General features: G+C 46.0%; 1 protein-coding gene across 1 annotated transcript; it reads left to right on the forward strand.

Annotated features, from left to right (window-relative positions):
• Nucleotides 1-18,489: 18,489 nt before the first annotated feature.
• On the forward strand, nt 18,490-25,280 carry LOC311144240 (cyclin-dependent kinase 7-like). The gene is given in 14 exon segments (XM_084180248.1): nt 18,490-18,589; nt 18,908-18,967; nt 20,590-20,623; nt 20,835-20,902; nt 21,174-21,242; nt 22,193-22,257; nt 22,259-22,286; nt 22,290-22,301; nt 22,491-22,583; nt 22,683-22,766; nt 23,144-23,227; nt 23,371-23,498; nt 23,965-24,125; nt 24,776-25,280. Coding segments are annotated over 13 exon segments (798 nt in total). The 5' UTR covers nt 18,490-18,523; the 3' UTR covers nt 23,972-24,125; nt 24,776-25,280.
• Nucleotides 25,281-25,664: the final 384 nt, after the last annotated feature.

Raw genomic sequence — 25,664 nt, forward strand, 5'->3', positions numbered from 1 at the left:
ATATGAGAAAAAAATATTCAACTTTATTTGGAACGGCAAGCCAGACAAAATTAAAAGGGCCTATTTATGTAATTAATATGAATTCGGAGGACATAAATTATTAAATATTAAAGCATTAGACCTATCACTAAAAGCTTCAGTCATACAAAAGTTATACTTAAATCCCAACTGGTTCTCAAGCAAATTAGTAAGATTGTCTCACCCAATGTTCAAGAAAGGCCTTTTTCCCTTTATTCAGATTACAACAACTCATTTTCTTTTGGGAAAGAGCACAGTTAGAAAGATATGGCATATAGAAGCAAACCGGATGGACATCATGAAAATGATCGGATGTCACGATCGTCGAAGGAGGAGGACCAAGGCGCAGCGTGATGAGCGAACATACTTTATTATCAATAGTGATAACAAGAACAAAACAACAAACGATAACGACACGTGAAGTCCTTGGCTACAAAATAAACCAACACGGAACACGAAACAAGATCCCACCACTACTGTGGGAAAACAGCCTGTTTAAATGTGGTTCCCAATCAGAGACAACCAGCAACAGCTGACACTCGTTGCCTCTGATTGAGAACCACTCTGGCCAACATAGAAATACAAAACTAGATTATTAACATAGAACACAAACACATAGAATCTACACACCCTGGCTCAACATATAGAGTCCCCAGAGCCAGGGTGTGACAGTACCCCCCCCAAAGGCGCGGACTGCGACCGCGCCTCAACATAGACCAAACAGGGGAGGGCTGGGTGGGCATTCCTCCTCGGAGGCGGTTCCAGCTCCGGGCTTGACCACCACCCTTCAACCATCCCCCCGTAGCGCCCCTGGTCCGGTCTGGCCCCGCTGGCTGGAGCTGGACTGGACATCGTAGGAGCGGATTGCTTAGGCTCCGGTGTGGAGCAGCTGACCGGTACCTGACCAGGCACCGGTGACCCAGGCACGGGTTGTGCCGGACTGACGACGCGCACCCCTGGCTTGGTGCGTGGAGCAGGAACGGGCCGGACCGGGCTGACGATGCGCACCCCTGGCTTGGTGCGTGGAGCAGCAACGGGCCGGACCGGGCTGACGATGCGCACCCCTGGCTTGGTGCGTGGAGCAGGAACGGGCCATCCCGGGCTGACGATGCGCACCCCTGGCTTGGTGCGTGGAGCAGGAACGGGCCGTACCGGGCTGACGACTCGCACCCCTGGCTTGGTGCGAGTGGCAGGAACAGGCCGGGCCGGGCTGGCGACGCGCACCATAGGCTTGGTGCGAGTGGCAGGAACAGGCCGGGCCGGGCTGGTGACGCGCACCGTAGGCTTGGTGCAAATGGCAGGAACAGGCCAGGCCGGGCTGGCGACGCGCACCGTAGGCTTGGTGCGAGTGGCAGGAACAGGCCGGGCCGGGCTGGCGACGCGCACCGTAGGCTTGGTGCGAGTGGCAGGAACAGGCCGGGCCGGGCTGGCGACGCGCACCGTAGGCTTGGTGCGAGTGGCAGGAACAGGCCGGGCCGGGCTGGCGACGCGCACCATTAGCTTGGTGCGGGGAGCAGGAACAGGCTGGGCCGGGCTGGCGACGCGCACCATTAGCTTGGTGCGGGGAGCAGGAACAGGCCGGGCCGGGCTGGCGACGCGCACCGTAGGCTTGGTGCGAGTGGCAGGAACAGGCCGGGCCGGGCTGGCGACGCGCACCATTAGCTTGGTGCGGGGAGCAGGAACAGGCCGGGCCGGGCTGGCGACGCGCACCATTCGCTTGGTGCGGGGAGCAGGAACAGGCCGGGCCGGGCTGGCGACGCGCACCATTAGCTTGGTGCGGGGAGCAGGAACAGGCCGGGCCGGGCTGGCGACGCGCACCATTCGCTTGGTGCGGGGAGCAGGAACAGGCCGGGCCGGGCTGGCGACGCGCACCATTAGCTTGGTGCGGGGAGCAGGAACAGGCCGGGCCGGGCTGGCGACGTGCACCATTAGCTTGGTGCGGGGAGCAGGAACAGGCCGGGCCGGGCTGGCGACGCGCACCATTAGCTTGGTGCGGGGAGCAGGAACAGGCCGGGCCGGGCTGGCGACGCGCACCGTAAGCTTGGTGCGAGGGGCAGGAACAGGCCGGGCCGGGCTGGCGACGCGCACCGTAGGCTTGGTGCGGGGAGCAGGAACAGGCCGGGCCGGGCTGGCGACGCGCACCATCAACTTAGTGCGGGGAGCAGGGACGGGCCGGACCGGACTGGTGACGCACACCACTTGCTTGATGTGAGGAGCGGGACTGGGTTTCTTCATCACCCTCCGCTCCCTCAGCTGCCTACACAGTTCCTCTCGCCGTGCCTCTACTCTCACCTTCTCCCTTATCGCCTCCAGTAGCTCCACCCTCTGAACCACAAAATTCCTGCTCCCTCTGGACCAATAGCCCCCTTAACCTGGTGGCCTCCTCACCTACCCTCCCAATACGCCCTGTAGCTGCCTCCTGCTGCCCCGTCGTCCATGCCGTGTGCCCCCCCCTAAAATTTTTTTGGGGTTGCCTCTCGTCCATCCGACGACGACCCTGTTGACGCCGTTGCTCCTCTCTCCGTCGCGCCTCCACCGTCTCCTTCCATGGACGGCGATCCATCCCGGCCTGGATTTCCTCCCAGGTCCAGGACCCCTGCCCGTCCAATATCTGCTCCCACGTCCAGGCTGCCTGCTCCTGGACACGCTGCTTGGTCCTGGCATGGTGGGATCTTCCGTCACGACCGTCAGAGTGAGTGGACCAAGGCGCAGCGTGATGAGCGAACATACTTTATTATTAATAGTGATAACAAGAACAAAACAACAAACGATAACGACACGTGAAGTCCTTGGCTACAAAATAAACCAACACGGAACACGGAACAAGATCCCACCACTACTGTGGGAAAACAGCCTGTTTAAATGTGGTTCCCAATCAGAGACAACCAGCAACAGCTGAAACTCGTTGCCTCTGATTGAGAACCACTCTGGCCAACATAGAAATACAAAACTAGATTATTAACATAGAACACAAACACATAGAATCTACACACCCTGGCTCAACATATAGAGTCCCCAGAGCCAGGGTGTGACATCGGAGAGGTTGAGAGTAGAAGAAGTTCAGGAGCAAAAACAAAAAAAACAAATAAAACATAATTATTGTAAAATTGACTGTGTCGATGGTGTAGATAGTAAGTATAGGCTGGAAGTAGAGGCCTGGGCATTGTTGTTCACTAATTTACCCCAAGTAGGGAAAGGATGGTGGGGTTGAAAAGTAATAAAGGGGAGTATATATATAAAAAACATGGGGGATTGGAAGTGATGCAGACAATTCCATTGATAGAAGTTACAATCGATCTGCAATATTAAGCTGATCTACCCCCAGAAAAAAAAAAAATACTGATTAAAGGGTCTGAATACTTATGTAAATGTGATAGTACAGTTTTAAATGTTTTATACATTTGTAAACATTTCTAAAATCCTATTTTTGTTTTGTCATTATGGGTTATTGTGTGTAGATTGATGAGAGAAATTTTAGACCTAGGCTGTAACGTAACAAAATGTGGAAAAAGTCAAGTGGTCTGAATTCTTTCCGAATGCACTATATACATATTTTATTTGTTAGACCAGAATGATTTTAGTAGTTTATGTCCATCTACTCATCTCTTAAAATGTGTTGACTTGCCTCTCATCATAGCCAGCTAGCTAACTAACGTATCTAACCTAGCTAGCTAGCTACACATGCTAGCCATCATTGCTAGTAGCTTGCAGCAAGCACCATGACCGATCTGTCTCCCCGTGTCTCCTTCCACGAACTCCTTGCTCACCGGCCGTCCTAGCCAGCATAGCGAAGATGATCTATCTGAGTTATTTAGTATATAGTACAGCTTCGCTTCTTTCTCTCTGATCCAGAAATGAAGAGTACCGGTATTTCTGTCTGAGCATAGCTAGCAAGCCCAGGCAACCTATTCCACCTCCCGTTACCAAAACCCCACCCCAACAGATCCACAGATGACGCAATCTCTATTGCACTCCACACTGCCGTTTCTCACCTGGACAAAAGGAACACCTACGTGAGAATGCTCTTCATTGACTACAGCTCAGTGTTCAACACCATAGTGCCCTCCAAGCTCGTCACTAAGCTAAGGACCCTGGGATTAAACACCTCCCTCTGCAATTGGATACTGGACTTTTTGACGGGCCGCCCCCAGGTGTTGAGGGTAGGCAAAAACACATGCGCCACACTGACCCTCAACACGGGGGCCCCTCAGGGGTGCGTGCTTAGCCCCCTCCTGTACTCCCTGTTCACCCATGACTGCGTGGCCGCACACGACTCCAACACCATCATTAAGTTTGCAGACGACACGACAGTGGTAGGCCTGATCACCGATGACGATGAGACAGCCTACAGGGAAGAAGTCAGAGACCTGTCAGTGTGGTGCCAGGACAACAACATCTCCCTCAACGTCAGCAAGACAAAGGAGCTGTTCGTGGACTACAGAAAAGGGAGGGCTGAGCACGCCCCCATTCACATCGACGAGGCTGTAGTGGAGCGGGTCGAGAGCTTCAAGTTCCTCGGTGTCCACATCACTAAGGACCTATCATGGTCTAAACACACCAATACAGTTGTGAAGAGGGTACAACAGCTTCTCTTCCCTCTCAGGATGCCGAAAAGATTTGAGCGCATCTTGACTGGCTTCATCATCACTTGGTATGGCAACTGCTCGGCATCCGACTACAAGGCGCTACAGAGGGTAGTGCGTACGGCCCAGTACATCACTGGGTCGAGCTCCCTGTCATCCAGGACCTCTATATCAGGCGGTGTCAGAGGAAGGCCCTAAAAATTGTCAAAGACTCCAGCCACCCAAGTCACAGTCTGTTTTTTCTGCTTCCACACGGCAAGTGGTACCGGAGTGCCAAGTCTGGAACCAAAAGGCTCCTGAACAGCTTCTACCCCAGCCATAAGACTGCTGAACAGTTAATCAAATGGCTACCCGGACTTTCTGCTTTTCACCCCTACCTACATGTACATAGTACTTCAATCAATCAATCACCTAACCTAACCAAACCTACATGTACATATTACCTCAATCAATCACCCCAACTACCTTGTACCCCAGTACTGCATTGTTGGGAAAGGGCTCGTAAGTAAGCATTTCACGGAAAAGTCTACACTTGCTGTATTCGGCGCATGTAACAAATAAAATTGTATCATAACCTTGATGTGATTGGCCTGACTGAAACATGGCTCAAGCCTGATGAATTTACTGTGTTAAATGAGGCTTCTCCTCCTGGTTACACTAGTGACCATGTCCCTCGCTCATCCCACAAAGGCGAAGGTGTTGCTAACATTTACGACAGCAAATTTCAATTGACAAAAAATCAAATGACAGCGTTTTCGTCTTTTGAGCTTCTAGTCATGAAATCTATGCAGCCTACACAATAACTTTTTATAGCTACTGTTTACAGGCCTCCTGGGCCGTGTACAGCGTTTATCACTGAGTTCCCTAAATTCCTATCAGACCTTGTAGTCATGGCAGATAATATTCACATTTTTGGTGACTTCAATATTCACATGGAAAAGTCCACAGATCCACTCCAAAAGGCTTTCGGAGCCATCATTGACTCTATGGGTTTTGTCCAACATGTGTCCGGACATACGCATTGCCACAGTCATACCCTGGATCTAGTTTTGTCCCTCTGAATAAATATTTTGGATCTAAATGTTTTTCCTCATAATCATGGACTATCGGACCACCATCTTATTATGTTTACAATCGTAACAAATAATCTGCTCCGACCCCAACCAAGGATTATCAAAAGCTGCGCTATAAATTCTCAGACAACCCAAAGATTTCCTAGATCCCCTTCCAGACTACCTCCACCTACCCAAGGATGTTGGAGTACAGAAATCAGTTAACCACCTAACTGAGGATCTAAATGTAACCTAGTGTAATACCCTAGATGCAGTCGCACCCCTAAAAACAAAAAACATTTGTCACAAGAAATCAGCTCTGAAGCAAGCTTTCAGAAAATTGGAACGGAAATGGCGCTCCACCAAACTGGAAGTCTTCCGACTAGCTTGGAAAGACTGTGCAATATCGAAGAGCCCTCACTGCTGCTCGATCAGCCTATTTTTCCAACCTAATTGAGGAGAAAAAGCACAATCCAAAATGTATTTTCGATACTGCCGCAACGCTAACTAAAAAGCAGCATTCCGCAAGAGAGGATAGCTTTCACATCAGCAGTGAGGAATTCATGAACTTATTCGACGAAAATATAATGATCATTAGAAAGCAAATTAGGGACTCCTCTTTGAATCTGCGTATTTCTCGAAAGCTCAGTTGTCCTGATTCTGCACAGAACTGCCAGGACCTAGGATCAATGGAGACACTCAAGTTTTTTAATCCTGTATCTCTTGAGACATTCACGAAGATATTCATGGCCTCTGAATCTTCCAGCTGCATACTGGACTCTATTCCAACTAAACTACTGAAAGATCTACTTACTGTGCTTGGCCCTCCTATGTTGAACATAATAAACATCTCCCTATCCTCCGGAGGTGTACCAAACTCACTAAAAGTGGCAGTAATAAAACCTCTCTTGAAAAAGCCAAACCTTGACCCGGAAAATGTGGAAAAAAACTATCGGCCTATATGAAGATTTTTTGAAAAAGCTGTTGCGCAGCAACTCACTGCCTTCCTGAAGACAAAACATTTATACGAAACGCTTCAGTTGTCACGATCGTCAGGGAGAGACCAAGGCGCAGCGTTGAAGGTGAACATATTTATTATTATACTGATCACACGATCAAAACAACGGACGATAACGTGATGTCTACGGTTTAACACAAAACCAAATAAGAACAAGAAACCACAAACACAAAGTGAAAGACAGACAGTTAAATATGGCTCCCAATCAGAGACAACCAGCTGACACTCGTTGCCTCTGATTGGGAGTCACTCAGGCCAACATAGAAATACAAACATAGAATTACACACCCTGGCTCAACATAACAGTGTCCCCAGAGCCAGGGCGTGACAGTACCCCCCCCTAAAGGCGCGGACTCCGACCGCGGCAACTAAATACCACAGGGGAGGGACCGGGTGGGCACTCCGCCTTGGCGGCGGATCCGGCTCCGGGCCTGATCCCCACTCCCTCTCCAACCCCCCAAAGTACCCCTGGTCCGGTCTGGCCCCGCTGGCCGGAGCTGGACTGCACACTGATGGAGCGGATTGCTCTAGCTCCGGCGTAACGCATCTGACCAGTGCCGGACCAGGCACCAGTGGAACAGGCACGGGCCGTGCCGGACCGACGACGCACACCACTGGCTTGGTGTGGGGAACAGGCACGGGCCGTGCTGGACTGATGACGCACACCACTGGCTTGGTGTGGGGAGCAGGAGCGGGCCGGACAGGGCTGACGATACGCACCACAGACTTGGTGCGGGGAGCAGGAATGGGCCGGACTGGGCTGGCAACACACGCCAGTACCTCTCGCCGTGCCTCTACATCTTCCACCCCCTCTTCGACCAGTGGCCCCCGTAACCTGGCGGCCTCCTCTGCCAATCCGCTGGGCCGCTCTGCCGCGGTCTCCTGCTGGCCCGTCGTCCACGGCGTTAGCCCCCCCCTAAAAATGTTCTGGGCTTCACTCCTACCCGTGGCCAAGGTCTCCATGTCCCTCGCCAGCCGTTCGCCCTTCTGCCACAATGTCAAGCCCCTCTCCTCCTCATCCGGCTTGACCCAGTCGAGGAGGCGAAGGAGATCTGTTAGAGATCTCCCTGGCGATGGCTCCTGGACCCGCTGCTTGGTCACATCTTGGTGGTTTCTTCTGTCACGATCGTCAGGGAGAGACCAAGGCGCAGCGTTGAAGGTGAACATATTTATTATTATACTGATCACACGATCAAAACAACGGACGATAACGTGATGTCTACGGTTTAACACAAAACCAAATAAGAACAAGAAACCACAAACACAAAGTGAAAGACAGACAGTTAAATATGGCTCCCAATCAGAGACAACCAGCTGACACTCGTTGCCTCTGATTGGGAGTCACTCAGGCCAACATAGAAATACAAACATAGAATTACACACCCTGGCTCAACATAACAGTGTCCCCAGAGCCAGGGCGTGACATCAGTCTGGTTTTAGACGCCATCATAGTACTGAGACTGCACTCGTGAAGGTGGTAAATTACCTTTTAATGGCGTCAGACCAAGGCTCTGCATCTGTTCTCGTGCTCCTTAGTGACGCTTTTTACACCATTGATCACCACATTATTTTGGAGAGATTGGAAACCCTGGTTGGTCTACACGGACAAGCTCTTGCCTGTTTTAGAGCTTATCTGTTGAAAAGATATCAGTTCGTCTCTGTGGATGGTTTGTCCTTTGACAAATCAATTTTAAGTTTCTGTTTTCCTCAAGGTTACGTTTTAAGACCACTATTGTTTTCACTATATATACTAACTCTTGGTGATGTCATTCACAAACACAATAACAACTTTCACTGCTATGCGGACGACACACAGCTGTACATTTCGATGAAACATGGTGAAGCCCCAAAATTGCCTACCCTGTAAGCCTGTGTTTCAGACATAAGGAAGTGGATGGCGGCAAATGTTTTACTTTTAAACTCAGACAAAACAGAGATGCTAGTTCTAGGTCCCAAGAAACAAAGAGATCTGCTGTTTAATATGACAATTATTTTCCATCTTCGTAACATTGCAAAACCCAGAAATGTTTGGTCCAGAATTATGCAGAAAAGCTAATCCATGCTTTTGTCACTTCTAGACTAGACTACTGCAATGCTCTACTATCCGACTACCCGGCTAAAGCACTAAATATACTTCAGTTAGTGCTAAATACGGCTGCTAGAATCTTGACTAGAACCAAAAAATTTGATCATATTACTCCAGTGCTAGCCTCTTTACACTGGCTTCCTGTTAAGGTTAGGGCTGATTTCAAGGTTTTACTGCTAACCTACAAAGCATTACATGGACTTCCTCCTACTTATCTCTCCGATCTGGTCCTGCCATACATACCTACACGTATGCTACGGTCACAAGACGCAGGCCTCCTTATTGTCCCTAGAATTTCTAAGCAAACAGCTGGAGGCAGGGCTTTCTCCTATAGAGCTCAATTTTTATGGAATGGTCTGCCTATCCTTTAAGTCTTTACTGAAGACTCATCTCTTCAGTAGGTCCTATGATTGAGTGTAGTCTGGCCCAGGGCTGCGAAGGTGAATGGCAAGGCACTGGACCGACTAACCGCCCTTGCTGTCTCTGCCTGGCCGGCTCCCCTCTCTCCACTGGGATTCTCTGTCTCTAACCATATTACGGGGGTTGAGTCACTGGCTTACTAGTGCTCTTCCATGCCGTCCCTAGGAGGGGTGCGTCATGCCATGCCAGGCTTTTTTGCGTTATACTCGACTTGACTGGGTTGAGTCACTGACGTGATCTTCCTATCGTGGGCTATACTCATCCTTGTCTCAGGGTAGTAAGTGGTGGTCTGTTGATATCCCTGTAGTGATGTGGAGGCTGTGCATTGGCAAAGTGGGTGGGGTTATATCCTGCCTGGTTGGCCCTGTCCGGGTTATTGTCGGACGGGGCCACAGTGTCCCCTGACCCTCCCTGTCTCAGCCTCCAGCATCTATGCTGCAATAGTCTATGTGCCGGGTGGTTAGGGTCAGTCTGTTATATCTGGTGTAATTCTCCTGTCTTATCTGGTGTCCTGTGTGAATTTAAGTATGCTCCCTCTAATTCTCTCTCTCTCGCTCCCTCTCTCTCCCTCCCCTCCCGGAGGACCTGAGCCCTAGGACCATGCCTCAGGACTCCCTGGCCTGATGACTCCTGGCTGTCCCCAGCTAGCTGGTCGTGCTGCTGTTTTCGATTCTCCCCTCTCTCTCTCTCTCTCTCTCTCTCTCTCTCTCTCTCTCCCTCTCTCTCTCTCTATCGCACTTGCTGTTTCAACCTCTGAATGCTCGGATATGAAAAGCCAACTGGCATTTACTCCTGAGGTGCTGACCTGTTGCACCCTCTACAACCATTGTGATAATTATTTGACCCTGCCGGTCATCTATGAACGTTTGAACATCTTGAAGAACAATGGATTGCTTGCTGTTTGGGGTTTTAGGCTGGGTTTCTGTATAAGCACTTTGTGACATCTGCTGATGTAAAAAGGGCTTTATAAATACATTTGATTTATTTATTGATTTGATTTGATTGACAGGTCTACACACATCTAAAACAAATACCCAAAGGAGCAATGAAGAAACGAAATAGCAAAATGAAGCATTGTGATTGATTTATCTAATTTGATTGATCATTTTAATTTTGACAGTCTTAAACCACACAGAGTATGGAAAAACATTGGAAATTGCTAATTGAGAGAACTCTTTTTCTTTTTGTCACAATTCATGCTATCACAACAAGGAAATGAAATGGAAAACATGATACATTATTTGTCATTTAAGCATTTATATTAGATTTTTAAATGTGTCAGTGTTGTACTGGACAATACCATGGAAATGAAATATCAAACACACTTGGCAGACATGCAGACTCAATCATGAAAATGATCATGCAATATCTTTTTTTGCATTTCAATTTGAATTTTGTCACAAAAAAATGCATACCATTTAGGAAAAGGAATTGCAAACATGATATTGATTTATCATTTAACCATTTGCATTTCCAATTGAGTTTCGGCAGCTAAATGCTTCCATAGAGGTGGTGTGATCTTTAACTAGTCTCTCGAAGCACTTCATGATGACGGAAGTGAGTGCTACGGGGTCCGTGTGCTTATGGATAATTCATATTTCCTTTCATCTCGGCAAGGCCAAACATGAGGAAATTAATTCTTTTATCATTCAGTTCAGTTACTTTCCCTTTCTTGGGCACGGGATGATAGTGAACATCTTGAAGCAGGTGGGGATAAAGGCCTGAGCTAGAGAGATATTGAAAATGTCTGAAAACACAACAGCTAACTGGTCTGCACATGCTCTGAGGGCGCAGCTAGGGATGCGGTCTGGGCCAGGAGGCTTGCGAGGGTTAACACGTTTGAATTACTTACATACGTCCTCCTGTGGAGACCGTAAGCACGTAGCCCTCGTCCTCAGGGGCTCTCCTCGGCAGCTCAGAGTCGTTTTGCACTAAGAAAAAAAAAAGGTGTTTAGTTCGTCCGGTAGTGCGGCGTTGGTGTACGTGACATGACTGGCTTTCTTTTTGTAATCCGTGAATCTGTACTTGAAGTACTCTGTCGTATCGGGTGAATGCTGGCAATTATTGCTGATGAACAAAGGAGTCTGCTCATACTGAACTTGGATCATAAAGTTTATTAATATCACAAGCTTTCAGCATGAGTTACAGGAGTCAAGATCCCCCGGAGAGCAGTGTTCTCGAATTGTGATGGCTGCTCTAACCCCCTATCCCTCCAGCATATACTTATAAACAATGTGAAAATATGGGTTGCTCCCTCTGCGGTCCAATCACCTGTCTCCCCTGGGGCGTCACCCTACAAACGGCTACTTTTGAACTAAGATAAACATCCCCTCTGGTTCCATTAAGAAAGTCATCATCTTTAATACACTACAACTCAATTGAGGGACTTTACAGATAATTGTATGTGTGGGGTTCAGAGATGGGGTAGTCATTCAAAAACCATGTTAACCACTATTATTCAACACAGAATGAGTCCATGCATTTATATGATTTGTTAAGCACATTTATACTCCTGAACTTATTTAGGCTTGCCATAACATAGGGGTTGAATACTTATTGACTCAAGACATTTCATTTGGAAAAATTCTGTGTAGATCAGTGACACAAAATTTTAATGTAATCTATTTTAAATTCAGGCCGTAACAAAGTGGGTGAATACTTTCTAAAGGCACTGTAGGTATTTTGTATGCATTGTAAATGTTATAAAACCTTATGGCAAACCCTACAGCATGTAAAATGTGTTCAAAGGCCTGATGTAATCTTTGTGGTGACTCACCCTGTATGAGGCAGCATTGTGCAGGGTGATGAGGCCTCCTTTGTCATGTGCATTGATATCAGCCCTATGGTCCAGGAGATACTCTGCCACCTCCAGGTTGTTGTAGCCAGCTGAATTGGGAAACAAGATGGATGCCAAAATGAAATTGACAGTCTGCGTTACAGAAAACCTTAATGCAAGATCTTTCTGTAACGTACGTCAAAGTAATAACATAGCTCCACATTTCCCAAAGTCCCAGGGTTTGATGACCTGGCTGTTATCCTTTTATGCAAGGGGATTAATTTCTGTTTGGGAGTAGATGTCTAAAAGGTATGTGTGCTGTCCACATTTGCCATGAAATTGAATGAAACATTTGTCATTCAACTGAGACTGCTCTTCTCTGTGTCACGGAGGCTCTCCGCACTGCTAAAGCTAACTCTCTCTCCTCTGCTCTTGTCCTTCTAGACCTGTCTGCTGCCTTTGATACTGTGAACCATCAGATCCTCCTCTCCACCCTCTTCCAAGTTGGGCATCTCCGGCGCGGCTCACTCTTGGATTGCGTCCTACCTGACAGGTCGCTCCTACCAAGTGGCATGGCGAGAATCTGTCTCCGCACAACGTGCTCTCACCACTGGTGTCCCCCAGGGCTCAGTTCTAGGCCCTCTCCTATTCTCGCTATACACCAAGTCACTTGGCTCTGTCATATCCTCACATGGCCTCTCCTATCATTGCTACGCAGACGACACACAACTAATCTTCTCCTTTTCTCCTAACAAGGTGGTGAATCGCATCTCTGCATGTCTGGCAGACATATCAGTGTGGATGACGGATCACCACCTCAAGCTGAACCTCGGCAAGACGGAGCTGCTCTTCCTCCCGGGGAAGGACTGCCCGTTCCATGATCTCGCCATCACGGTTGACAACTCCATTGTGTCCTCCTCCCAGAGTGCAAAAAGCCTTGGCGTGACCCTGGACAACACCCTGTCGTTCTCCACTAACATCAAGGCGGTGACCCGATCCTGTAGGTTCATGCTCTACAACATTCTGAGAGTACGACCCTGCCTTACACAGGAAGCGGCACAGGTCCTAATCCAGGCACTTGTCATCTCCCGTCTGGATTACTGCAACTCGCTGTTGGCTGGGCTCCCTGCCTGTGCCATTAAACCCCTACAACTCATCCAGAATGCCGCAGCCCGTCTGGTGTTCAACCTTCCCAAGTTCTCTCACGTCACCCCGCTCCTCCGCACACTCCACTGGCTTCCAGTTGAAGCTCGCATTTGCTACAAGACCATGGTGCTTGCCTACGGAGCTGTGAGGGAACGGCACCTCCGTACCTTCAGGATCTGATCAGTCCCTACACCTAAACGAGGGCATTGCGTTCATCCACCTCTGGCCTGCTGGCCCCCCTACCTCTGCGGAAGCACAGTTCCCACTCAGCCCAGTCAAAACTGTTCGCTGCTCTGGCACCCCAATGGTGGAACAAGCTCCCTCACAACGCCAGGACGGCGGAGTCACTCACCACCTTCCGGAGACACTTGAAACCACCTCTTTAAGGAATACCTGGGATAGGATAAAGTAATCCTTCTACCCCCCCTTACCCCACCCCCCAACATTTTTTTATAAATAATAATAATAATATTGTAAAGTGGTTATCCCACTGGCTATAAGGTGAATGCACCAACTTGTAAGTCGCTCTGGATAAGAGCGTCTGCTAAATGATGTAAATGTAAATAAATGTTGGCCCTACATGTCCACAAAACCTTCCTTATTTTGATCATGAGTTTGTTTTCACATACACATGATATGAGATCATGCATGACATAGCCTATGACATACTGTACAAAACAATTATTGTTGAATAGGAGTAACTAAGATATTCACAAGTTATAACATGGCTGATTGTGTTATCTTCACGTAATATCAACCAGAGCTCTATGAACACAAATTCAGTTTCATGATTAGCTAGCTAGCTAATCAAAATATATAAGCTGATGTTAATTGTCATGATCCAGTTTGTGTCAGATAGAATGCACATTCTGTTGAATACTAGTGCGGTGAAGTAGCAGTTTCTGGGGCAAAGAAGGCTAGTGTCGACATCTGACACGTGTCAACCATTAACGTTAGCACTAAGCTAGCTAGCTAGTTACAGTTCACAGGAGCCAACATTTATCACATAAATTCAGACTAGAAATTAAGTTGTGTCATAAAATGGGGACACGAAAACAAAATACATTAACCTGCCGATAACCTGCCAATAGGAAAGAGACAAGATACGTTTTATTCGGCCTAATGTTAGTCTTGCCTGCCACCCGGTCTTACGTGATGCCACCACCGCATCGGCCGCATCGGTCATGATGTGTTATCCAATAACTAATTTAGCTCATTAACCCACCAAGACTACTGGACCCGGTTTCCCAAAAGCATCTCAAGGCTAAGTACATAATTAGAACATAAAAAAACGGAAATATGACATTCACATAAATATTCAGACCCTTTACTCAGTACTTTGTTGAAGCACCTTTGGCAGCGATTACAGCCTCGAGTCTTCTTGGGTATGACGCTACAAGCTTGGCACACCTGTATTTGGGGAGTTTCTCCCATTCTTCTCTGCAGATCCTCTCAAGCTCTGTCAGGTTGGATGGGGAGCGTCGCTGTACAGCTATTTTCAGGTCTCTCCAGAGATGTTAGATCGGATTCAAGTCCGGGCTCTGGCTGGGCCACTCAAGGACATTCAGAGACTTGTCCCGAAGCCACTCCTGCGTTGTCTTGGATGTGTGCTTAGGGTCGTTGTCCTGTTGGAAGGTGAACCTTCGCCCCAGTCTGACGTCCTGAGGTCTCTGGAGAAGGTTTTCAAAACGGATCTCTCTGTACTTTGCTCTATTCATCTTTCCCTCGATCCTGACTAGTCTCTCGGTCCTGCCGCTGAAAAACATCCCCACAGCATGATGCTGCCACCACCATGCTTCACCGTAGGGATGGTGCCAGGTTTCCTCCAGACGTGACACTTGGCATTCAGGCCGAAGAGTTCAATCTTGGTTTCATCAGACCAGAGAATCTTGTTTTTCGTGGTCTGAGAGTCCTTTAGGTGCCTTTTGGGAAATTCCAAACAGGCTATCATGTGCCTTTTACTGAGGAGTGGCTTCTGTCTGGCCACTCTACCATAAAGGCCTGATTGGTGGAGTGCTGCATAGATGGTTGTCCTTCTGGAAGGTGTGTCCTTCTGCAAAGTGACCATCGGGTTCTTGGTCACCTCCCTGACCAAGGCCCTTCTCCCCGGATTGCTCAGTTTGGCCGGGCAGCCAGCTCTAGGAAGAGTCTTGGTGGTTCTAAACTTCTTCCATTTAAGAATGATGGAGGCCACAGTGTTCTTGGGGACCTTCAATGCTGCAGAAATGTTTTGGTACCCTTCCCCAGATCTGTGCCTCGACACAATCCTGTCTTGGAGTTCTACGGACAATTCCTTTGACCTCATGGCTTGGATTTTGCTCTGACATGCATTGTCAACTGTGGGACCTTATATAGACAGGTGTGTGCCTTTCCAAATCATGTCCAATCAATTGAATTGACCACAGATGGAATCCAATCAAGTTGTAGAAACATCTCAAGGATGATCAATGGAAACAGGACGCACCTGAGCTCAATTTCGAGTCTCATAGCAAAGGGTCTGAATACTTATGTAAATAAGGTATTTCAGTCTAAACACCTGTTTTTGCTTTGTCATTGTTGGGTATTGTGTGTAGATTGATGAGGAGATTGTTTTTTTATATCCATTTTATAATAAGGCTGTAACATAACAAAATGTGGAAAGGTCTGAATACTTTCTGAATGCCCTGTAAATAACATTGGTAATGCTGTAAAAAATATATTAATTTGTATGCTGATGATACAGTGTTGTATTCAATTGCTCCATCAGTTGGCAAAGCCTTTTCACATTTGAAGTCTGATTTTCAAACACTGCAGAGGTCACAATTGGATCTAAAGTTAGTGCTAAATGCAAACAAAACAAAATGCATGCTTTTTTGTAGGTCCCATAACCCAGATTTTAATGAATTTGTAATGACTAGTTTGAACGGTACACAAATTGACCGAGTTCCATCCTACAAATATCTTGGTATCTGGCTTGATGACAAACTGTCATTTAAAAAACATGTCACTGAGCTGGTGAAGAAGTTGAAGTTTAAGGTTGCTTTCTTTTACAGAAACAAAGCATGTCTGACTTTTGTTAATAAGAAGGAAATTGTCCAGGTCACTTTTATGTCTATTTTAGATTATGGTGATATTATCTATATGCATGCAGCAGCATCTTAAACCACTAGATGCTGTTTTCCATTTTGCCCTTAGGTTTATTACTGCTGATGGTTATAGAACTCACTTAGTGTTTTTTTATCAAAAAGTGGGTTGGACCTCTTTGTATGTAAGGAGAGAGCAGCATTTTATTGTGTCTATCTACAAAGCATTCATGCAGAAACTTCCTATGTATCTATCATCATTAATTAAATTTAGACTTACAAATTACCACACCTGTGTATCATTTAGCTATTTGATATTGCATTTTTGGACCCCTTTAGATATCAAAAAAATATAGAAGAAAATTATTTGATAAAATATTGAATTTGGCCTTTACTACTATAGCCAAGCAGTTTCCATACCAAGACACTCTCAATCCTGCAGCTGTAGAACCTTTTGAGGATCTGAGGGCCCATGCCAAATCTTTTCAGCCTCCTGAGGGGGAAGAGGCATTGTCGTGCCCTTTTCACGACTGTGTTGGTTTGTTTGGACCATGATAGGTCCTTATTGATGTGGACACTGAGGAACTTGAAGCTCTTGACTCGCTCCACTACAGTCTCGTCGATGTGAATAGGGGCATGCTCGGCCCTCCGTTTCCTGTTTTCCACAATCAGCTCCTTTCAGTTTTCCTGCATTCAAATCACTGGCCACTAGGAGTGCCACCTCTAAGTGAACATTTTCTTGTTTGCTTATGGCCCTTTACAGCTGATTGCCACGACTCATGGAAGTAGAAGTCCTCATCCAAATCGAGGTTAGTGATCGCTGTTCTGATGTCCAGAAGCTTTTTTTGGTCAAATGAAACGATGGCGGAAACATCATGAAAAAAAAAAAAAAACACAAAATAGCATCACTTTCTCTCTAGTCTCTTTCTCGTCCGTCTCTTCTCCCTTTATCTTTCTTTCCTCCTCCATCCCGTCCCAGCTGCATGAGCACATACGCTCCTGTCATTCACGTCTGTCATGTGGCTTTAAAATGAGGCAACTGTACGCATACATAAGGACCAAGGAGTCTGCATGAATTTGAGTCTGTGTCTGATAGAGTAATGGTGGAGAGAGAGAGAGAGAGAGAGAGAGAGAGAGAGAGAGAGAGAGAGAGAGAGAGAGAGAGAGAGAGAGAGAGAGAGAGAGAGAGAGAGAGAGAGAGAGAGAGAGAGAGAGAGAGAGAGAGAGAGAGAGAGAGAGAGAGAGAGAGAGAGAGAGAGAGAGAGAGAGAGAGAGAGAGAGAGAGAGGGACAAAGAGAGAAAGAGAGAGAGAGTGAAAGGGACAGAGACAGAGAGAGAGAGAGAGGGACAGAGAGACATTTTTTTTGTGATCCAATTGACATTTTAGTCATTTAGCAGACGCTCTTATAATTAGTGAGTGCATACATTTTTCATACTGGCCCCCCGTGGGAAGAGGGACAGAGAGAAAGAAAGAAAGAAAGAAAGAAAGAAAGAAAGAAAGAAAGAAAGAAAGAAAGAAAGAAAGAAAGAAAGAAAGAAAGAAAGAAAGAAAGAAAGAAAGAAAGAAAAAGAAAGAAAGATGGAGAGGGAGAGAAATGAGCTGTCAGGATGAGTGTATGCATGCATATAAGGGGGAGCTGGGGGGGGGTCTGTCAAACTATCTTTGTAAGGGTCAGGGGGGCAGGCCCATGTCTAATCCTCTGGGATGGGATGTAGAAGATGGAATTTTGAGACTGGAGATGTGTTCACTGATGCATATACAGTATATGACTGAGCTGAAAGAAGCCATGGAGCTGTGTGTGTGTGTGTGTGTGTGTGTGTGTGTGTGTGTGTGTGTGTGTGTGTGTGTTCACTGGTGCATATATCACACAGGTTTCCACACTGAAAAAGACATGTCTCTGGGATCCCTGTGAAATATTTAGAAAGAAAGAGTGAGTAAAAAAAGCCTTGGTTGATAGCTGTGACTGGCACCAACGGTTTTAAATAATGAATAGACTAAATGAGTATAACATAAATAGATTTATGAAAAAATTATGATCATCATTTGTAGTCTTCAACATAGTCATTTTTGTCATAAAACAGTCGTTATAAAATATACACTCATCAAATAATTTGCCATATTACAAGTACATGCTTTTCTCCATTTGACAAAAGGACATAAAATATCTACAAACCTGTCGTTGCTCTTTGTTTTGAAGGTTAGATTGTTATTACATCAATATAAGATTCTTCAGGTTTACAGTAATCAACAGATGGCGCTGTTGTTCAAAAAGCATAATTCTCAACACGAGGGTCCTTTTACCCGAAAATACTTATGGACCATTAACAAAGCCGGAAGTTGGAGAAATTACAGTTTGAAATCATGGCGCTTGATGTAAAGTCCAGAGCAAAAATATATGAAAAACTCGATTTTCTACGAGAGGGTCAGGTAATGAGAAACAGTATTATATTGCCGTTGTTGTGTTTTTCGTGTGAGCCGCTTTGTTAAGGTTAGCGCTGTATAGATTAAGATAACAGTTTGATTGCTAGCTAGCTAACTACTATAGCAGCACAATGAATGAGCTAGCCGTGGCATGAGTTGTTGTTAAAGCTAAGTTGCCGGTTGCAGCAAAGGCAACACCTTCAAAATGACAATTATCTAGCTACGCTAAGGTTAGCTCGGTTTGTTGACAAGTTAGCTGGCTACATTCATCAGCTTGTCACTTTTAAAGTTGGTGCTAGTGTTTCTCTCTGTTTTACTTTACAGTTTGCCACTGTGTACAAGGCCAGGGACAAGACCAACGACACGATAGTTGCCATCAAGCAGGTAAGAGACTCAGCATGTCTCTAAGATCTGTGATGAATGGTACAAAGTAAATTGCCAGGAGCAGCTGTTTTTTTGCTGTAAGGTTTTTGTGTAGGCCTAACACATGCCCAGAAGGGGTATAACCTTGGATGTATAACCACAGATAAAACAATGAGCCAGATGTTTCACCGGATGTATGTATCTGAAGCATCCGGTTGACATTTCCACTCACCATGGTGATGAGAGGCTGGCAGTGGGAGAGGATGGATTTTGGCCGACATTCTGCAAATTTTCTCATTGATGAAACATTTGATCACTACAGTTTTCTGCTCCGAAAACTAGAATCTGTTACGAACAGAGTGGACTAAGTTTTTAAGACTACACTTTGCCAAAGTCCCTGTATACGCACAACTGCGTGGCCCAAAATTTTTTGCCAACTCCAACCTCAAGTTCCCTGATGACGTGATGGTGGTGCCAGGTAAACAACCTCTTCCTCAACGTCAGCAAAACAAAGAAACTGATATTGGACTTCAGGAGGAACAAAGCTGTGCACGCCCCCAAATCAAATCAAATTGTATTGGTCACATACACATATTTAGCAGATGTTATTGCGGGTGTAGCGAAATGCTTGTGTTCCTAGCTCCAACAGTGCAGCAGTGCAGTAGTATCCTCATCAACAGGGCCGCGTGGAGACGGTCAAAAACATCAGGTTCCTCAGCGTACACATCTCAGAGGAGCTGAAATGGTCAAATCACACAGACATCGTGGTGAAGAAGGCACAAGAGCGGCCCTGAAGGCCATCACAGTGTTCTACAGGAGCACCATCGAGAGCATACTGTCGGGCTGCATCAGAGCCTGGTATGGCAACTCCACCGCCGCTGACCGCAAGGCTCCACAGAGGGTGGTACGCTCAGCCGAACGCACACTGCCTGCCCTCCAGGACACCTACGACACCAGGTGTTGCAGGAAGGCCAAGAAGATCATCAAGGACCTCAGCCAACCGAGCCATGGCCTGTTCTCCCCGCTTCCATCACTCAGACGCGGGTAGTATAAGAGCATCATGGAAAAAACTGTCAGAGTGTTTACATTTGTAAATATGTATATATTATTATTATTGTTTCATACACTTTTCTTTTGGACCTGCACTGTTGGAGCTCAGAGTTTAAGAATTTCACTGTACCCTGCAATTACATCTGCGACCCTGTGCATGTGACTAATAAGCTCATCTATCTATCTAAAAATTGTGTTGTTTAAAAGGAGTGCATGGGTGAACGCACTTCACGTAGTAGGCGTTCCCTAACGAAAATATGCAAATACATGCTAGAATGCGCCAATTGGATCTAGCTAGGTTGTGCTTGGCTCTGCCCACCTCCTTGCTTGTTCTGCTCACTATGATTCATTTGCTCCCATTGGAAATGACAGTCTGTGGTCTATCTTGGGTTAGTTATAACAATCTTTGGTATAACCTTGTGGGGAGAACAGAACACTAAGACACTCTGAACAAAATATGCAAATGAGCTATGACCATGGTTACATAATGCCATTAATGAAACTTGTTGATTTAATATCCACACTATGTCGGTTTGATGTGTTCATAATGTTAGCTGTACACTATTAATAGTGTGTGCTGATTCTCCTGACAGATCAAAGTTGGACACAGAGCAGAGGCTAAAGATGGTGAGTGTCTGTGCATCCCAGTACAGTTCAGAGTGGTTAAAACTATGTATGGGGGTGATTTCCCAGACACAGATTAAGCCTAGTCCTGGACTAAAAAGCATGCTCAGTGGAAAAACTCCATTGAAAAGGCTTCATCTTTTTTCTGGGAAATCACCCAATGAAATTTGGTTCTGAATATTTGTCTCATGTTTGTTGGTCATGTATCTCTCAGGCATCAACAGGAAAGCCCTACGAGAGATTAAACTACTGCAGGAGTTAAGTCACCCAAACATTATCGGGGTAAGAATCTAACTAAACTCCTACTGTTTAAATGGAAACTGCCAGTAGTAATATTCATGCTTTCCTGGTTGAGCGTTGCATCAATTTCAGAATTCATGATAATTTAGAGCTCATTTGGATATTATTCCAAACCAAAGCACCCTGTATAAACGATACTAATTATCTTGCTCACCATCACCTTTACTGTGAAATTATGTAATGTTCTCAAAGAAAGCACAATATCATATATGTCCCTACACTTACATCAATATATGTCCATCATGTTTCTCAGTTCCTTGATATATTTGGGCACAAATCCAACATCAGCTTGGTGTTTGACTTCATAGAGACAGACCTGCAGGTAAGACTGAGCTTTATGTTTTGGTCATATTGGGCCGGTTTCCTGGACCCAGATTAAGCTTGCTCAATGGATAAACTCCACCGAAATGGCTTTTTACTCCAAGACTAGGATTAATCTCTGTCCAGGAAACTGGCCCCAGTAAATGCTGACATTCACGGCTTTATTCTAAAAGTAACCTTGGACACTAGAGGCCACTAGAGGGATACTCCATCCAATTCACAGTATGAAGGTTCTGTTCATTCTGATAGCTCGCTGTGATGTCCTCCCTGAGGCACAGATATGGGTTCAGTCATACTGAACATCAAAGACTGGCTGATGCCCAGAGAGAACCAGAGAGTGGGAGCAACCTGAGAGCTATGGTATTAGTTTGCTTATATCTCTCTCTCTTAGGGGTTCTGTAGGGCCAGCTCTGGTCCTGGGGGACCCCCCTCTCTGTCTGTCTCTCTGCATCTCTGCCTCCCTCTCTCTGTCCCTCTGTCTCACTCTCTGTCCCTCTCTCTCTCTCTCTGCCATCCCTATTTCTCTCTCTCCTTATCTCTATCTCTCCCATTTGCTCTGGATATATGAGAGTCTGTGCCTGCCAGATGACTCCAGATGAGTGCCCAGGTTCACTGCCAACTCAGTTAGAGAGTAGGAACACAGACCCCTTAGAGCCATAATTAAGGATTGATAGCTGGTCTTAAATAATCAATACCACCCTCCCCGTAGCTCTCAAGATGATGTAATGACAATGATCAAATCATAGACAGACAGAAATAGCTCACAGAGGACTGAAATATTCGGAGGATTTGATAGCCTGAGTCTACATATAGAGAAATTCTCTTCTGCTTGTCCTTTCCTGAGAGGCGTTTTGTTGTCTGTGGACCTTCAACCTTGGAGTTAAGAAAGGTAGACTATTGAGAGACTGGCTGACACCTCTGGTCTAACTCTCTCTCTCTCCTGTGTTCTAGGTGATCATTAAAGATACCAGTCTGGTTGTGACTCCAGACAACATCAAAGCCTTCATAGTGATGACTACAGCGCCTGGAGTACATGCACCACCACTAGGTCCTGCACAGGGTAGGTTCATGCACACACCTCAAAGCACCGTCATACAATACACACCTTCTCATAGGTGCCTGTGTGAGCTGAAGTTAGGCGTGGTAGACTCGTCTCCACTTCAGAAATGATATTTGTAATTGTATTTTATATAAATTATGTTTATTAGAAATCAATTATATTTGCGCCATAGTAAAATACTGTGTGTAGGATCTGAAGCCCAATAACCTGCTGCTGGATGAGGAGGGGGTGCTGAAGCTGGCTGATTTTGGTTTGGCAAAAGCTTTCTGTAGCCCTAACAGAGTCTAGACCATGTCAGTCTTTATTGTCAGTTTATTTTTTATTTTTTAAAATAGCATTTCATGTGTCACTGTGTTTGCGATACAATGTTTGCTCTCTCAGGTGGTGGTGTTCGGTGCCAGGATGTATGGGGTGGGCATCGACATGTGGGCCGTGGGCTGCATCCTTGCAGAGCTCCTCCTACGGGTACACACACACCATAAGCTCAGTCCAATTTAAACATTGAGACGAGACAAACGGGGTTGTCTGTAGAATGGCACTAAAACATTCTGAAACTAGGCAGCTCAATTGAACTTTGTTCTGAAATTGTCTTGTCTCTGCGACTTTTTTTTATCCAGACTGAGCATTAAGATTCAGACTACTGTATTGTCAGACACACACCTTTCTGTATACATAATGATGCATCCCAAATGGCACGCTATTCCCTATATAGTGTGCTACTTTTGACCAGGGCCCATAGGACTCTGGTCAAAAGTTGTACAATAAATAGGGAATATGGTGCCATTTGGGACTCTACCCATGCTCACTACATGTTTGCTGTAACACCCTCTGTCTCTCTCTAGTTACCATTCCTAACAGGAGACTCAGGTCTGGACCAGCTGAGTAAGATCTTTGAAGCTCCTACAGATGACACCTGGCCTGTGAGTGTATGTATTTTCTGTGTCTGCATGTGTGGTTCATTTAAGACCAAGCATCGCCTTTTAAAATATCGGGGTCCTCAATAATACATTGTGGATTTAAATAATGCCTTCATGTCTCTATCTAACTGTGCTTCTCTCTCTCTCTGTAGTTTGAATTGTTTTCTGGTACTCCTCTGGAACACGTCTTCAGTGCTGCAGGAAACAACCTCTTAGAACGACTTCAGGGTCTATTCACCTTCAACCCCTCCACACGCCTTACAGCTACACAGGCATGCTAGTAAGCTATGGCACTTAGTATCTTTCACAAGTTACTTAGTTTCTCGCTGGGTTGTATAACCTGTTTTTAGCGACTGTAATGTGATACACAGTTCAGCACACACACAGGGGGTCCCTGGGTCCTGTGTGGGAGGGTGACCTGGCATACATATATATTATTCCAGCTGCTGTGTGGCTTTGTCAGCCTGTCCCTCCTGCTGTTCAGTTCAGTTCTGTTTCAGAACTACCTCAGGCTATAGGAACCCCTGATGCCCCTGTCGACCTCCCTTCTCTTTGGCTGCTCTCTGGAAGCGTCCTAAATGGCACCCTATTCCCTATTTAGTGTACTACGTTTGACCAGAGCTTAAAGCAGTGCACTAAATAGGGAGGTATTTGGGATGAAGTTGGTCTCTGTTTATTCAGTGCTGTTTCTCCCAGCTCTACCCCCCCCCCCCCCCCCCCCCTCTCCTCCCATCCCCTCTTTCCAGCCTCTGAGGATGAGGTACTTCACTAACAGACCAGGGCTGACCCCAGCAGCCCCAGCTCAACTCCTCAGCAGAGGCTCTCAAAGAGAAGGAGAACCTCACCATCGGAATCAAGAGGAAACGAGATGGTCTGGGGACAAGTAATGAACAACACAGACACACATGTACGCCTCACCATTGGAATCAATAGCACATACATCATTATTCCATCATATACCAGAGCTAGAAGGTTGAATACCTCATTGACATGGTTATGTTTGACGATGATATTAATAACAACATGGTAAATATTATTCTGCTTGCTTATTTAAACTGATGGTTTGGCTTGTACAAAGGAGTCAATGACTGGTTTCCAGTTTTGGATGGGGCCAGCAAGGGGCCCTCCCATACCTAGAATGCATACATATTTTTGTACTGTGACCATATTATCAGAAGTACCCTTATCAATTAAACACAAATATTCTCACACACTTTCAGAGTAACATGGTCTACTCACATAGAACTGGAATCCCATTAGATTCAGAGCCCAATAATTACAAGGATGTAGGCGATACAAATTAGTGCTATAGCAACCCAGGACTAACACACACACACAGTTGAAGGGATGGTGGCGGTACGTTTTACTGCAACAAAAACCCAGTGTTACTGGGAGGATCAATTAGTGGTTTGGGAACTGTTTGGGTTGACTGGCTGTAAATTATAATACTATGAGCTATAGTTGAAAAGAGGCTCTGGGTGCTGAAATGTGAATTTAGTTGTTAACAGATGGTGAGTGTATACGTTCATTACAGCAATGGTTGTTTTTCCTTTTCAGGCACCATAAAGAAGAAACTGATACTCTGAGAGGGCGATAGAGGGGATTTGCTTCAATGAAGCAACATGACCAGTCTTGCTGTTAAACTTCCAGTGTGGTCCAGTTACGGTTCATTGGACTAGGTAGCTAGAAGTTGCCCCTAACCAGTGGTCCATGGTCAGGTTTTTAAAAATCCTCCTAATGGTTAAAGTTAGGATTTAGTGTTAATAATGTTATTCTAGACCTGTGGTTAGTGGCAACTTCTAACTCCAGTGTGGCTCATGTGGTCTAGTGGTCCAGTGTCAAAGACCTCCAGTGTGGTCTAACAGTGGTTCTGGATATTACTCATTGCAACAATTATTTCTGAGCTCTGTAAGAGCCTGCTAGAGCAGAACTATTTATGTCAGAAGAAAAATGATAAATTTATTTTTGTCATGATTCATTTCATAGATTTAGATGTACTGTATTTTTGTATGTTATTTATTTTTGGTGTAGGTGATGTAGGATAATAAATGATTATGTCTGAGATGATGCTGTTGTTCATTTGGTTAACTCTTCTGAATTAATGCGACACCTCAACTCTTAGCTAACTCACCTTATAAAGAAAGCATAAAGTATCTAATAAACTATTGTTAAAGAAAATCATGAATGCAATTAATTAAGTGGAGAAATGTTGGTTTATTTTTCCTTTATTTAACTAGGCAAGTCAGTTAAGAACAAATTCTTATTTACAATGACGGCCTACACCGGCAAACCCGGACGACGCTGGGCCAATTGTGCACCGCCCTATGGGACTCCCAATCACGGCCGGTTGTGATACAGCCTGGAATCGAACCAGGGGGTCTGTAGTGACGCCTCAAGCACTGAGATGCAGTGCCTTAGACTGGGAGCCTGAGTGGCATTCACCCCA

This window comes from Coregonus lavaretus, assembly GCF_964263955.1.
Source record: "Coregonus lavaretus genome assembly, chromosome: 17".
Lineage (NCBI taxonomy): Eukaryota > Metazoa > Chordata > Actinopteri > Salmoniformes > Salmonidae > Coregonus > Coregonus lavaretus.